The sequence below is a fragment of the Pagrus major genome, chromosome 7, assembly GCF_040436345.1.
Source record: "Pagrus major chromosome 7, Pma_NU_1.0".
NCBI lineage: Eukaryota > Metazoa > Chordata > Actinopteri > Spariformes > Sparidae > Pagrus > Pagrus major.
This window is the reverse complement of record NC_133221.1, coordinates 11,198,917-11,213,618: the sequence shown is the minus strand read 5'-3', so window position 1 is coordinate 11,213,618 and position 14,702 is coordinate 11,198,917. Positions and strand designations below refer to the sequence as shown.

Genomic DNA, 14,702 nt, shown 5'->3' with positions numbered 1-14,702 from the left:
AGCTACCACTTCCAGCACTCCCATTGACGGCTTATACTACCAAACACACTAAGTGATGAGAAACCCTTGAGGAAAAGAGAGAGAGCTGCCTCGAAAAAAGGCTGGTGGAGTGGTGGAAGTGTGGTGACGTAGAGCTAACTGTAAAACGGACAGGAAGTTAGATATATCGTCGAAAACACTTACTGCAGCTCTAAGGCAAGGCAAGTCACCCCCCACGATACTTACCTGCATTATCTAGCCTTTGTAAAGAGAAAAAACAAGACTACCTGTCTAATAATGATATTATTGGCTACTTCGAACACAGACAACAACAAAAAATGAAACTTCTTTGTATTAGCTTTAACTCTCAAGTCCAAGCTGAGTTTCGAGTCATTTATTTTCTGTCAAGTGAACTATAAGTCATCAGAACAGTGACTCATGTCGACTCAAGTCTACATCTTTACTCTACATAATACTGTTCTGTCTTTCACATCCTTTTTATCTCTGGTAAGAGTTTGTACTTTTCCCATCTGCCAGGTTATCTCTATTTAGGAGCTCAAAGCATGCGGTCAGAGGTCAGATTAATATTTATTTCATGTGTTGCCTCAGAAAGCAGCAGGCAGCAGTCCTTTGAAGGCCTGTGTATGCGGGAGGCGGATGAGGTTTGGCGGAGGGGGGTCTGACCAAGCAGACCCACAGACGATACAGTAAAACTTTTTTCAGGGTAAACTGACCCTCAAATGAAGCAGTGTGGGGTCGGAGTGCAAGGACAGGCGAGGGTGGAGGCGCATTTTTTTCCTCCGTCTGCCTGTCACGTCCACCCATGTCTACGTTTTTTGACTAAACCCCACTGTGTGCACCGCACAAACCAGCGCCCTGTTAAAACAGCCTAACCAGGTGGAGCTGAGCTATTGCAAATGTTCCCCTTCTGGTGTCTCACACTTCCAGGGGCCTCATGAACATATGAGACACAGCTGTGAGACAGGCAGGAGAAAGAGAGGGGGTGGTTATATGAAACAGCTTGAAAACATTTCAATTGTGCATCCCATTTAGGTTTCAGGTTTGACAGCATTAAATAAAAAACTGAATCCAGCACTGAATTATTATTATATAGTGCTTTTCAATAATTTTTAAGGTGTAATGTAACATTTCCACATTAAAATGTGTAAAAACAACTGAACCTCAGTGTATATTTTGTTGTAAGTTTCCAACAACATTCAGAGAATTTTGTAATTTTATTCAAGATAATGGTGTGTCTCATTTGGTCGCCTGTCACTACAACTTTAAGAGAAACATCAGATGATACTTCAGCCAGTGAGGAAGGAAGTTGTGTTGTTATCAGTCTACATGTTGTCCAACATGCACTGATATGAATGTTTTTTTTACAATGGAGAATAAGATACTTGGGGTAATTCATAATTATTACATTCCTAGTGAAGTTTACCGAGTTAGGTTTTTTGTTAAAACTCAAAAATATCCTGCTACCATTACATATATTTCACACAAGTGTTTGATAACCACATTTAAAGGATCATTACAAAAATAATGTGGCCGAATATCTGAATTTTTTACTTCCAAATATCAATAGTCATTGGCCCCAAAAATCAAGTATCAAGTTAAACATTACTTCATTTTTAAGGACTAATACTCCAGTTTAGTGTTCCAGATTACTTATTTAACTAAATCATTATATAATCACTGTTACATCACGCCAACAACAACAAACACGTCCGGGTCACAACTGGAGGTTGATTTGCGTTGTAGATGTATGTGAAATCAGCAAATTTGTTTATTTCTGGTGTCATTTTCAGCAGTAACTGTAATGTTTAATGATATACAGTATAGGTAAACATGTTGTGTACTCTGTCCTTTTTCTAGTATCTTTGATATACCAAATGTACCCAATAGCAATATCTCATCGATGAGAAGAGAAATGAAATAAGAAAATTAGAGTGTACGTAAGCTACATGACGCAGGGGATGTAAACAGACATTGTGATTTGTTCCATATGTTCTTTGATACATTTTCAGTTTCTGCCATAATGAATTTGGATCTACTACAACAACTACGCTTAATGGCAGCATCGCGTGTCCAAACGACATGCATACATTTTCTGCTGAGAAATACATGATTACTTTAGTTAAAAAAACTGCAACTAGCAATCCTCCTTGTTATCGCTCAGTATCTACTTTTGCCTGTATCCGGCATGTCCTGTCACTCTCGCCTCTGTCTGCAGCTGGGTATGGCACTCGGGAACACCAGAGTAGCTTGGATCTGATTCATAGCTCTCAGCACTCCGGCCAGACCCATCAGTTATAGCTGGTGTCGCTGACAGTCAGAGATACCGTTTTAGTTAAGCTTTGGATAATGCCTGGCTCAGAGGAGCTTATCCATTGCAGGATGTTATCACTCAGGCGCTCTGTCGCTTGTGTCATCGGCACGGAGTCCGAGCTTGACACTGAGCTGATCTCTTCGCCCGGGCCACATACTTATCAGCATCCATTACTGAGGTGTGAGGGCCTGATAAAGGTCTACCCAGCTCCATGCAGCTGTAGACAGAGGTCCCATTTAGATTGTTGTCTCTGCAGCGAGAGGCCTTGCCCCCTTTGACTCTTGCTTTCATCACTCTGTAAGGCTGTGTTGGCCTGTCAATCAGAGAGGACCCTGGGTGATCAGTCAGCTCCTCTTTAGGGGATGCTGGTCTGAGGAGCCATTAGAGAGGAGGCGGCATAGCCAGACTGGCCCAGACCCAGAGCTGATGAGAAACAGAGAAGCAGGAGAGCCTGAGGTGGAAAATGGGGGGGCAGAGGAGCAGGAGGTGGATGTGCTGAACTATGTGGATTGTGAGGGGAGGGCAGCTCTGTTTTCTATTTGTGAGGATTAGGTTGACAGATCTGTATTTAGTTTCTTTGGGCCTCTAGCTGCAGCTAATCCCCCTCACCTGCAGCGAGTGCCCCCGCTCTCTTTCCTCTGACCCTGCAGCCCCCTACTTCCCCCCACGTTCCCCCCTCCTGCCCAGCACAAACACTCATCCCGAGACAAGCACATGACTCGTTGCACTCTGTCTCCTCAGGTTAGGGCCTCACACTCGACACAAATCTCTGCCGGGCCAAAGGAACAGCAGGGGTCTCAGCCTTTCTGGAACAGAAGAAAAAAGGACCCCCACAACCTGTGGGCTTCCACATGTTAAGATTTTTTTTCATCTTGTGTGAGGGGTTGTCCCTCATCACTTAGAGATAGCAATTACTCAGAAATTAAGAGCCATTACTACGGAAGCAGCTTGTCAAAGCCACTCAGGGGAAAGGGGAACCTTTGGTAAAGCTGCACATTAGGAAATATTCAGGGTCAGGTCAGGGGCACAGACCTCTTCTCTTTAGATCCTGGCTCCCACACACTCCGACCAGGCCTTCACACTGTGAAAGAAAGACCGCAGTGCCTCGGCAAACACACACAGCATGCCTGCCAGCAATTCTTGAAGGTGGGAACTCTGAATGACCTAATAGTTTTCTAAGCTATTTCTCTGTTTTAACAATGAAGCGACATGACTGCAAGATGATGCAACAAAGGGACTGAAACAGGTTTTCAAGGATTGTTAATGAGGCAACATGTGAGATTTCCTCGAGGCGTCGTAATTATTTAATTTTGTTTGAATGTTTGGAGCTTAAAACAGCTGTTATTAGTCAATAGCTGTCAGAGACGGGACGCTGAACTGCCAAAACATTTACAGCATCTCACCGTGCCCCAAAACACATGTTGGCCAGCATTAGCGTACACACAGCCATCATCAAAATGATATTTAAAAATCACTTCCACATGGCTGACAGATACACTAATATTTGGTTTCTCTCTGGGACTCTAACCACAGCCGATTACCACCCACCAACCATACTGAAACCAACATACACACACAAACACATGCACACAGATACAGTAGACACACCTTTGGACATGTAGCAGCAAGCTCACATAAAGGGTCTCATTACTGAGTGCCACAGAAGGTGCTAATGGGGATTTTTCTAAATACCACCAGCGTAGGCCGTACTACCTTACAGCGATGAGGTGCTAACTGGCCCACACACATTCCTGGATCTTGTGAATGGACCAAGTTTGTGTACTGACCTTTAGCTTGGAGAGGAAGACAGGTAGCTTCATGCATTCATTTCCAGAACACTTTGTTCCTGGAAAGACATACAAACTTATTGTAGGTTACTAAGTCTGATATTTCTGCATTCTTAACCATGGCAATCTGATAGCACAAATAAGGAGAGGAAAAGATATAGGGCATAAAGGCAAGAAGAAAATCACAAGAGGTTGTATGAAGAACTTGTTGGCAGCATATCATACATGCAAAGTCATTTCTAGATAGAAATGTAGATTTTTGAGTCTCAGTAGATTTTTGAGTCTCAGTCTCACTCAAATACTGACACACAGGGATGCTGGCTGACCTGTCCTACAATCCCAACGCCTATTTGACGAGACTCAAAAATCAACTTTTCTTACATAGGACCTTTAAGTAAAAGCAGCAATACCACACTGTAAAAATACTCCATTATAAGTAAAAGTCCTGCATTAAAAATTCAAAAAAGTAAGGAAGTATTAAACATAAAATATACTTGAAGCATCAAAAGCAAATGTTTTCATTTATTTATTTTTATCTGACCTTTATTTAACCAGGCAAGTCATTAGAAAATTACTGAAATCCTCATTATGCAGCAAGTCGATAAGGTATTTACAGTGTGGTATTGCTGCTTTTACTTAAGGAATGTGCACTCAGTATGCAATCAGTCATTTTGCAATAAAAACAAATGACAATGACCCTTCATTTAGTGTAATAAATGGCAAAGAAGAGCAGCAGATCCTTAGAGTTAAGAAGCTAGTGCCAGCAAATGTTTGACATTTTTGCTTTAACCATTAATTGTCAAAATAGTTGGCAACTAACTTACTTTCGATTGACTAATTGACTAAATGACTAATCGTTCCAGCTCTAATGCAGAATGCCTCTTTCAGACTGCTAGTGTTACTAATTAAATTATTGCAAAACATAGTTGAAATTATGTTTCATACTGTATACTGTATATGCCCATACAGTACAGTTTTTTTCATATATATAGTTTCTTATAGTATAGCAGGCTATAATATATCACAATGCATAAACTGCCATGAAGTTATTCACTGGCAAGTCATTTGAGTAGTGTAAAAATGCAAAATGAAAGGGGTTGAATCAAAGTGAAAACAACAGAAGCAGAAAATGTAGATAGGCCTACTTAATTAAAGTACAAAAACCTCTTTTTCCATCCCCTCTTCATGTATGACAGGCACAATCTGGGGCTAGCTTGTAAACTGTCGATTTTTACACTTGAATCCCGTTCAGAAATAAAGTACTAAATAGGCAACATTTATGCATATTGTCTAAATTTCGTCTCACCCTTTATGAAGTCATTGTAGTCCAAAAACAAAGATATAAACACGTGTACTGAATCAAAACACTACAGCACAGGTCTTGAATTCTTCCGGTTGGAAACGCAGCCAATCAGTGAGCTGCGCAAATCACGCGAGATTTCCACAAACTCCACAGGCGGGAACGTCGCGTATGTAATGTCTTAATTAATCTCTGTAATTAATTTGTTTAAACACTTTGTAATAAGACATGATGGGGTGTCGTAGAGCGGACCTGTTCTCCGAAATTGACAAGCTCCGTGCTCAACTACTGCACAATGTCGAGGTCATGGCAGACCGCCAGCGTGTCGAAGAAGAAATCAGCCAGTAAGTTCACCTGCTCGGGCTGCTAGCTACATTAGCATGATGGTTCCCAGTGTAGTGTAACAGGTGCACTGGGATTCTCCAGCAGCAAAATGACAGCTGGCATTACACTTGCCCAATAGCCAGATTTGACTCTGTACTGTGATAATGTTACCACAGGGCTGCTGAGAGCTAGTTAGCTAAATAGCTGTATGTGAGCATTATGCTAATGTGGACATGCTAATAACATTATCAGACTGAGCTCATTAGGATTAAATGTCAGTAATGGTTTGTGTCTAACAGAGGTGTATAGCGTTGGTTGTTCTGACACATAATTACTTTTTTTCCCCCAATAAACTTAATTGACAAAAAGTGTGATAGGTATACAGCAAGTATGATAACAATAAATCTACAAATAACTATCCTACTGAGCAAAAACACATCAGAAAGACGTCTATTCAGGGTGACATCCTTACAGGGTTCAAAATTTAGACATCTTTTCCACTTCAGTCACAGAAGTCTAGGGTAAGAACTTGTTGTGGTTCAAAATTAAAGTTTTTTATGACGGACACATTTTACTCCATACAGCAAAAGCTACAGGACCTCTAGTTTCAACCTCTGTAGTCTAAACAAGGCATGCACTTTACTAGATGAGATATTCATCAGCTTTATTACATACCACCAGGGCCGTAGCTACCATCGAGGACACTGAGGTACTCATGTACTCAGTATTTTTTTCTGGGTCTTTGATATCTTGGTATATACATTAGGTAACACTTTCTAATATCTTATTATATATAATATAAAATACAAATTTATAGTTCATTTTATAGTTAATTAAACTTTAGTTAATGGTTATTTCACGGTGAAAAAGCAATAAAATGCTTTATCTACTATTTAGTAGCATTTGTTTATTGGAAAGTTGCAATTGATGTTCATAATAGTGTAAATGATTGATAAATACAGTGTAGTTTATTTATAAACATTATTAAGGCCATTTGAGAGTTGCAACTGATGTTTTTAACATTTACAATTGCTTAATAAATGTTTTATGAACCATTTCATTGTTTCACAGTGAAATTACTTAAATTAATCTAATAAACTATAAATGTACCATTTATTATTGATGGTTATTATAAAGTGTTACCCATGTCAATAAGTTATTTTTAGCCAATAAATAAGTTTAAAAGAAATAAGTCAAAATTGGCCGTATTTATTACTTTTCTTCTTTGTCTTCTGTTGGAATTTGCGTCCAATTTTCATCTATTTGCTGGCACTGAAATTATTTCCAGAATGCAGAGAAATGCAAAGATTTATACTATAGTCTTCAAAATTTTCTCAGTGGATGGGTGGAGGTGAGGGGCATGACTTCAGTATTTCTAAAATCCTGGCTATGGCCCTGCATGCCATGCTTTGGTCATCCAACCTTCATCAAGTTGGCTAATATTCCAAGGTTGAAGTTGAAAAAATGTCTAAAATTACATTGTAAAAACTTTAATTTTGAACCCTGTAAAGATGTCACTTGTGAGTGAACATCTGAAAAAGACATAAAAGAAAAATTTAATTCTGGCTCTCCACTGGATATCTTTTCATCATTGGCCAAGACGTTGAATAGATGTCTTTTTGATATGTTTTTGCTCAGTGGGATATGTATACTACTTGCACACATTAATACACCAGGTGGTGTAAAGCAAGATGGTGATAGGGGGAAAACATTTTTTTTTAAAGGAAACCTTTAAAGATATGTCTGATATAGATGATCACCTCACCAAAATTCAGCTTCTAGCTTGTAATTTTTTAATCATGAACATACAGTTTGGTTAAAAAAAAAAAATCAGTTAGATTGATCAAGTAAAACTGAGAGCAGGAATACCTCTCATATTCTGTGAAACAAAATCTTTTTTTCAAAGCAAAATAAATTAAGGTCAATGTGATCAGCCGACAATCTTGACACTTAACTCCATGGTTGTTTTGAAGACAAGCAAGACTAAAGAAAATGTACCAATACTGAGTCTAAATAAATATTGTCAACGATTTTGCAAACAGTAAATGCGGCGGTACAGTAGCTGTCCCTCTGTCTATTCTGGGCAATATTGCAAATCAAGGAACAACACTGCTTTATGGCTAAATGTATTTTTTATTTATCTGATTTTTGATGATTTATGTATCAGGTATTTAATTCATTGGATAAGTCGAAAAGAACCATTCCTATCTTATTGTTTTATCCATAAACCGTTTTTTTTTTTTTTTAGGTTTTTTTGTTTTTTCAAATTTTTCAGACATTTTCACAGAAATTACTGTCCGTTGTATTTTTCTGTAACGTTCATTTTTGATATAACGTCATCCCCTCTTAATTTCCAGGCAGGATGTTTTGACCCGCATTGAAAACATAATCCTAGGAATAGTGACCAGTCTGTCCAAAGATGAGGCCCCTGTCCTGGCACTGCCCAACAGATCCAGCTGGGCCAACGTCAGGTAACCTGACATAAACACTTTTTGGCATGAAAAGTTTTTCTCCCTCCACCAAGAACACTGCAGTCATTTTACACGCCAGCTGTGTGGGATCCGTGTAAGCTGTCTGGCCTTTAAAAGATAAACACACGCGGCCATGTTGCATAAAGAAACAAATAAACATTTACTTACATAGGTTTTGTTTTTTTTTGTGGGAGGTCAGGCCACACAAGAGGATCAGATTGCTGTTTAATTTCCTTTAAAGAGGAAACACACACTTCAACTCTGTCTAAATTTATATAAGAGGTGTTTGAAGCAGACTGAGTTGGCAACCAGGTGGTAGGGGGAAAAAAAATTAAACTTTGGTTCTGAGACACTGAGGTTGAAATAACTTCCTGCTGCTTAAAAGATGAGAGGGTGACAAGGAATTGAAAAGCACTGGCCTGCACACACAAACACAAATTTACTAAAGGCTTTAATGTGAGTAGACTGCAGAGACCTTCTACTCAGAACAAAGCAAACTGTCTGATCTTGTTTGGATCAAACTTTGCTGCAGCTTAAAGCACATTCTGGCCAGGCCCTTTCAAATGTGAGAACACCACAGACTAAACGCCAGAGGAATCAGGACTTTAAGGTACGAGGGAGGTATTTTCACAGGTAGCCCTCAGGGTGTGGGGAATTTTAGATGGCTTACAGGTGGGGGAGCGGACTCTCAAAGCTGAAAAAGTAAATGCAGCACACACAGATTTCTTTGATGGCCTCTTTTTGTAAGTTTCCATTCGTTTATCTTTCATTACTTCCTACTTAAGTTTTGACATCGCCATCGGGCTTCAAATGAGTTCAGGAAGTTGTGTCACCACCATTAGGAGCGACTGTGCTTCGTCCGTCGCTAAATTTGGTGAGAAGATGCACACACACCTCTGTTCTTACATTTTCTCATAGATTTTCTCTTCTTAACACTAGACATTCCTTGTAGACAAAAAAGCCTCTGCAGTTGTATTGTACTTCATGTGGCTTTCATTTATATTCATTGTGAACATATGCATAAACTGCACAAACGGCAGTAAAAGTCAGACTTAGTTTTAGGTGACAAATTGGCAGAGACAGAATATGTTGAAAGAGGCATTTAGGGATTGGTTTACCACATGGATATCCTAATTAAGAACAGAGTATGTTTTTTTCCACTCCAGTCCTTTTAAAGATGTGTTAAACACTCATGATCGTAATGTTGAATGTTCACATGAAAATTATTGTTTTTTTTCATTTGCTTCTTTGTTTAAAGCGCAAATTCTCAAGATTCTTTTGGTCATCTACAGACTCGTCCAGAGCAACTCATATGCTACGAAAAGGTTGTTATCAGTTCACCATTAATTCACATTTTAAATGATTACTAATACTAGATAAAATTCCTGTTCTGTGCATGGCAGTTGTTTTTTTTTTGTGACGCAGTTTCGTTTTACTTGGTTATTGCCGAATTTGCTGTACTGAGGATTTACATTTTATTTCCACAGAGACATCTATTACAACAATACACAGCTGTTTGGTTCTCAAAAAACTGTTGATAGTATAGTGGATGATATCTCCTGCATGCTAAAGGTTCCCCGCAGATCACTGCATGTGGTAAGTGTGTATGCACAGATTAATGTCAGCGACAGTTTACATGTTATGGCATAAAACACACACCTTAGACATTAAAACCTAGTAGCAAAATTCCTCTACATGTTATGCCCTTTTGAGTGCAGGTTTACAATTTATATCTATTAGTATAGTATAGTATAAGATATTTTCAGCAGTTTGGGCTGCTGCATATGTTAGCAAACAGTCTGTAGAAATAATATGATTCTACTGATCAAACAGAAATTAAACCTGAAGTCAGAGAGGCAGTGTCAGAAGTATTTGTATTTAGATATCTGTTAATCAGCCCAGTCGCCAGGATAAAATGTTGGCAGTCAAGGTTTCTGCAAATCACAAGATACATTCACATTCGGACGTGTCACATCATGTTCACATTACATGTTTATGACTTGACTTTCATACTGGAAGGTGGATGTAATGGTGGTGGAGATTCAGGTGAGAAGGCTGCCAATCCACTGACTGCAGTTTGAGACTGTGTTTCAACATTTTTTATGTATGAAACCACTGGATTGTTTTAAGGAGAACTTGCGATAATTTCCTGCTGTGTTTGTGGCAACAAAATATGGATATTTTTTACTTGAAGTTGGGACATATTCAGGCATGTTTGTGCTTTGACAAAACTGTGTTTTTCAGGGGTGTTTTAAGCCAGAAAAATATCTTTACCCAACTCTAACCAAGTGATTTTTGTGCCTAAACCAGAAACCTACAATGCCAACATATGTTCTGGCGATTGGGTTGGTGTTAATATGAGCATGCCTTAACGAGTGTGTGTGTGTGTGTGTGTGTGTGTGTGTGTGTGTGTGTGTGTGTGTGTGTGTGTGTGTGTGTGTGTGTGTAACTTCTATATCACTAGTCGGCCACTTCCAAAGGATTCATTTCAGGTGATCTGTGTTACATGGAGGAGGATGGCACAAGGATTGACTGCCACTCAAGCTCTGCAGTAAGTTCCATCAACAGCCTAAACCAACTGACTGAAACGGTCTTCATTTTACTACAATGACAAACATCAAGACTTAAAGGTATTCTGTGGAGTTTGAATTGATAAAAAAAAAAGTTTATTTATATTTGTCACCAAAACCTTAAGAAAACATTTTCAAAGCCTTTTGAAACTGCATTGTTGGGCTTTTTTCCTCTCTTCTACCAATTTTTGGCACATTACTGACAGCAACTTACCACCATCTGCAGTCAACAGAACAGTAATTCATACCATGTTACCCTGTAGTGCGTGGTATTAATGTTCCGTTGTGTGATACAAACAATATGCCAACAATACTCTGCAGCACCATGAGGTGTCAAGAACCCCACAGGGGGCAGGTGTTTCCTGCCAAACCAACAGTGGTACAACCAGGCTTATAACAAAAGAATCCATGAAATTATGAAATGAAATAAATTGAGACTTATTTTAACTTTTTTCTGTGTTTTGTTTTAGGCTGTTGCAGTTTCATCAAACATTGGTGGGATTAGAAGTATCCTTTGTGATTTGTTTGAGAATTTTACTCTGTGCACATGCCTGTGGTTAAATGATAGGTTGTTCAAAACAATTACCAATAGTTTTGTTGGATATAGAGTCCTTGGCTTTCTGGACTGTTGGATGGCTCTGTGAAATTGTGAAAGCATTTTTCATTTTTAAAATATTTTATAAACAATTTATTCTGAAAATAACGGACAGATTGTAGATAGTGAAAATGATCATTAGTCACCCCATTGTATTTTAAATGTTTTCTTTCTGTGTGGGGAGGACACTATATGGTTTTATGTGTGTTGTCCTTGATTCATGTACAGATATTGTATCATGTGCAAAATTTGTCATGATTGTTGAGAAGGATGCAACGTTTCAGAGACTTCTGGATGATGACTTCTGCACAAAGCTCTCTCCTTGCATCATAATCACGGTGTGTTTCCCTTTTTTCGCCACTACTTCTGTCAGGGATTTTGTAATTGTGACCTATTCATCTGAATGAAATGGGGGATTATTACTGTTCTGTATAAATAACAGGTGTGTTTGTGTGGATCAGGGTAAAGGCGTGCCAGATGTGAACAGCAGGCTGATGGTGAGAAAGCTTTGGGACACGCTGCACATCCCCATCTTCGCGCTGGTAGATGCTGACCCTCACGGTACACAACATCTGAGTGCAAAACCACTTTACCTGATACCTACATATTACCACACATTTAACAACACTTAACACTCTTTTTGTCTCCACACTCACATATCTCCCACTGAGACGGCAGATGTTAGCACCTGTCTGGTACGTCATGGTGCCTGGTCTGGCTGTTATTTCCGTTGGAGTGATCTCGTCCAGGCGGGATGGCTCTGTTTCCACTACTCTCCATACCTCTAAACCTTTTCCCATTGCATGGCGAGACACATGTGTAATGCTTTACTTTGTTCTAAGCTCCGTTACACATCTTGGAGGATAATTGCTCTGGTATGCCAGTGATTGCAGCGTGTCTCTGTCTCTCTTGATTTTCCCAGGGATTGAGATCATGTGTATCTACAAGTACGGATCAGTGGTGAGTCTCACGATGCCAGTTATTCCTGTCCTGTATGTTATCCAATGTGCCCTGTTCTGTGTGTCTCTGTTGGCAATATGCAATTATGCCCCTCTTTGAGTAAAAGAAAAAATTCACCAATCATCCATCTCAGAATATTTAAACTGACATTTTATGGATTGAAAATGTTTAGCGATGTCTTTGTCGATCTTGTGTAATCATCCCCATGTTCATGAACCTCATTGTGAACATGTGTTGGGCATAACCACATTATGGTTGTTACAGCACTGATTATCTGTGTGTTTATTTGAGATATACTCTTGTGTATAAGCATGTGGTGTGACTGGGCGTGTGTTTGTGTGCGCGTCGGTTTTTCCACAGGCCATGTCGTTTGAGGCCCACAGTCTGACCGTCCCCAGCGTTATGTGGCTGGGCCTCCTCCCCTCTGACCTCCAGAGGTTTGGACTCAACATTCGCTACTTCCTACTTCCTCCTCCTGCCTCTAATTGGGATTATATTCTGGGGACATTTAGATTGTTTGTTTTGGTTTCTGTTGCTGTCGCCCTCACTTTTTTTTTCCCCTTAAGGAACTGCGTCTGAGAGCATATTGAGTTTTAAGTATATGTTCCCTTGAACAAATTTAGGCCAAAATGGCTTTTTGACATACATTTAATTGTAGACTGCAGTTTGTTTCCTCCTAAATGTACACATAATAACTCCTCAATGTGAGTCTGTTGAGAATCGGAGGAAATCAATCAACAGAGCTGCCTGCAGGCTGCTGTCATTTTCAGGACATTTATTTAGTTACAGTATATGGAGTCAATGTTGGAAATCAATGTTTCTTTCTTCAGGCTGCGGGTTCCAGAGGATGCCCTGATCCCTCTCACCAGGAGAGATGAAAACAAACTCACCAGCCTCCTCAAAAGGCCGTACTTAACCAGCCAACCAGACTGGCAGAAAGAGGTGAGAGAAGAGAAAGGGAAAGAGAAAAGTACTTTCAGGTAGAGTGAAGGATGGAAGTCACACTCAACTTAGATTCAATTTCAAGTGACCTTGTCATAATGCAATATTTTAGCTCCATAACATGTGTTCTCCTATTTTAGTTATAATTTTAGGTCTTGCATCTAAATCGATGAGTTAAATTTTATCAAATAATGTCCCAGTGTGAGGGTTTAACAATTCATATGGATACTATCTAAATCACAGTTGCAAGTGCAATATCAGAATCAGAGGAGCTGAATTTTTTGATAAATGTCAGATTTGTCACAACATACAGGACCATTATAAATGAAGCATTGTGGTTCTACAGAGATGCCCTGATCTACAAATGATATTCTCCAGACGTAAGGGGACATGTTTGTTTGGCACAGACCATAAACAAAAATCACATCATCAACATTTATGTATTTTTTGCAGCGAAATGAAATGCAAAAATTACTGTTCCCACAAAAATTGGGTAAATGAGTAAATGATTAAGTTAAACTGAAATGCTATATCTAATTTTGTCCACGTTGCCACGTGTCTTCACCCAGCACATTCAGATCCTATAAGCCTACTTGGGGAAAATGTTGGTCTGAAGCACCCTGTTCCTTTTTCAAAAGTAATAGGCGTTCTACCTCACAGGTTTACACAGTTTGAACATTTTGCTCATGTGACACACATCGTAGGAATATGTCTGAGAGGACTCTTAACTCGCTGGTACTGAGATTTGGGTGAAAAAAGATAAACACCTGATGATTTATGCTTGTTTGTACTGCTTCCTCTTGTGCGCTCCTTAAAATTGCATGTTTGCTCTTGTTGTAGATGGAACTGATGCAGCAGACTAAGGTCAAGGCCGAAATACAGTCCCTGGCAGCCATTGCTCCTGATTATCTCACCAGCATCTACCTGCCCAATAAGCTGCGTTACGGGGGCTGGGTATGAGCACAATGCTGCCACTCAGTGGATTTACCAGTGAACTGCTGCAGCTGGTTGCAAAACTTGGGAAAGGTCTTCTATGCAACTGTCCTGCCTGACCTTGTTGGACAGATTCAAATATAAAGCTGGTGTGGTTTGTAATGTTTGCATATTTATCTGTGACTATGTGTGTTCATTTTTTCCAATTGTGTTTCAGAAATGTCTCATCCTACCATTAAAAAGATGTAATCCAATAGACAAGTCAGAGCATGTTTTGGTCTTTTGGTTTGGAGCCGCTATTACAAAGTCATCAAACACACTTTGTTGATTTGTTTTATTTATGGACCTAATTATTCTACAATTGTCTTACATTATTTACAACCTCTGAACATCATCACTATGCATGCTGGTTCAAAGACTACAAAAGAGCAGATGAAGTGATGATTTAATGGTTTGGAATTGGAGTATCTGTGAGGCTGTTCACTCATTAATGTTCAGCATACGTACAC

At 39.4% G+C, this 14,702-nt stretch overlaps 1 protein-coding gene across 1 annotated transcript; it reads left to right on the top strand.

The window, feature by feature from the left end:
• The first annotated feature begins 5,568 nt into the window (after positions 1-5,568).
• On the top strand, positions 5,569-14,470 carry spo11 (SPO11 initiator of meiotic double stranded breaks). Its single transcript, XM_073470489.1, has 13 exons — positions 5,569-5,742; positions 8,080-8,193; positions 8,979-9,067; positions 9,452-9,518; positions 9,681-9,789; positions 10,658-10,744; positions 11,234-11,270; positions 11,587-11,696; positions 11,820-11,919; positions 12,281-12,318; positions 12,679-12,755; positions 13,149-13,260; positions 14,101-14,470. The coding sequence occupies exons 1-13, from the start codon at positions 5,627-5,629 to the stop codon at positions 14,218-14,220; spliced, it is 1,176 nt and encodes a 391-aa protein (XP_073326590.1). The 5' UTR covers positions 5,569-5,626; the 3' UTR covers positions 14,221-14,470.
• The last annotated feature ends 232 nt before the right edge of the window (positions 14,471-14,702 follow it).

Bases quoted from the DNA above. Each gene is read 5' to 3' on its own strand.
- spo11 (XM_073470489.1), top strand. From the start codon at position 5,627: ATGATGGGGTGTCGTAGAGCGGACCTGTTCTCCGAAATTGACAAGCTC. The intron at 9,068-9,451 runs GTGAGAAGATGC...CTTTGTTTAAAG, and splicing joins TTCGTCCGTCGCTAAATTTG to CGCAAATTCTCAAGATTCTT. The intron at 12,319-12,678 runs GTGAGTCTCACG...GTTTTTCCACAG, and splicing joins TCTACAAGTACGGATCAGTG to GCCATGTCGTTTGAGGCCCA.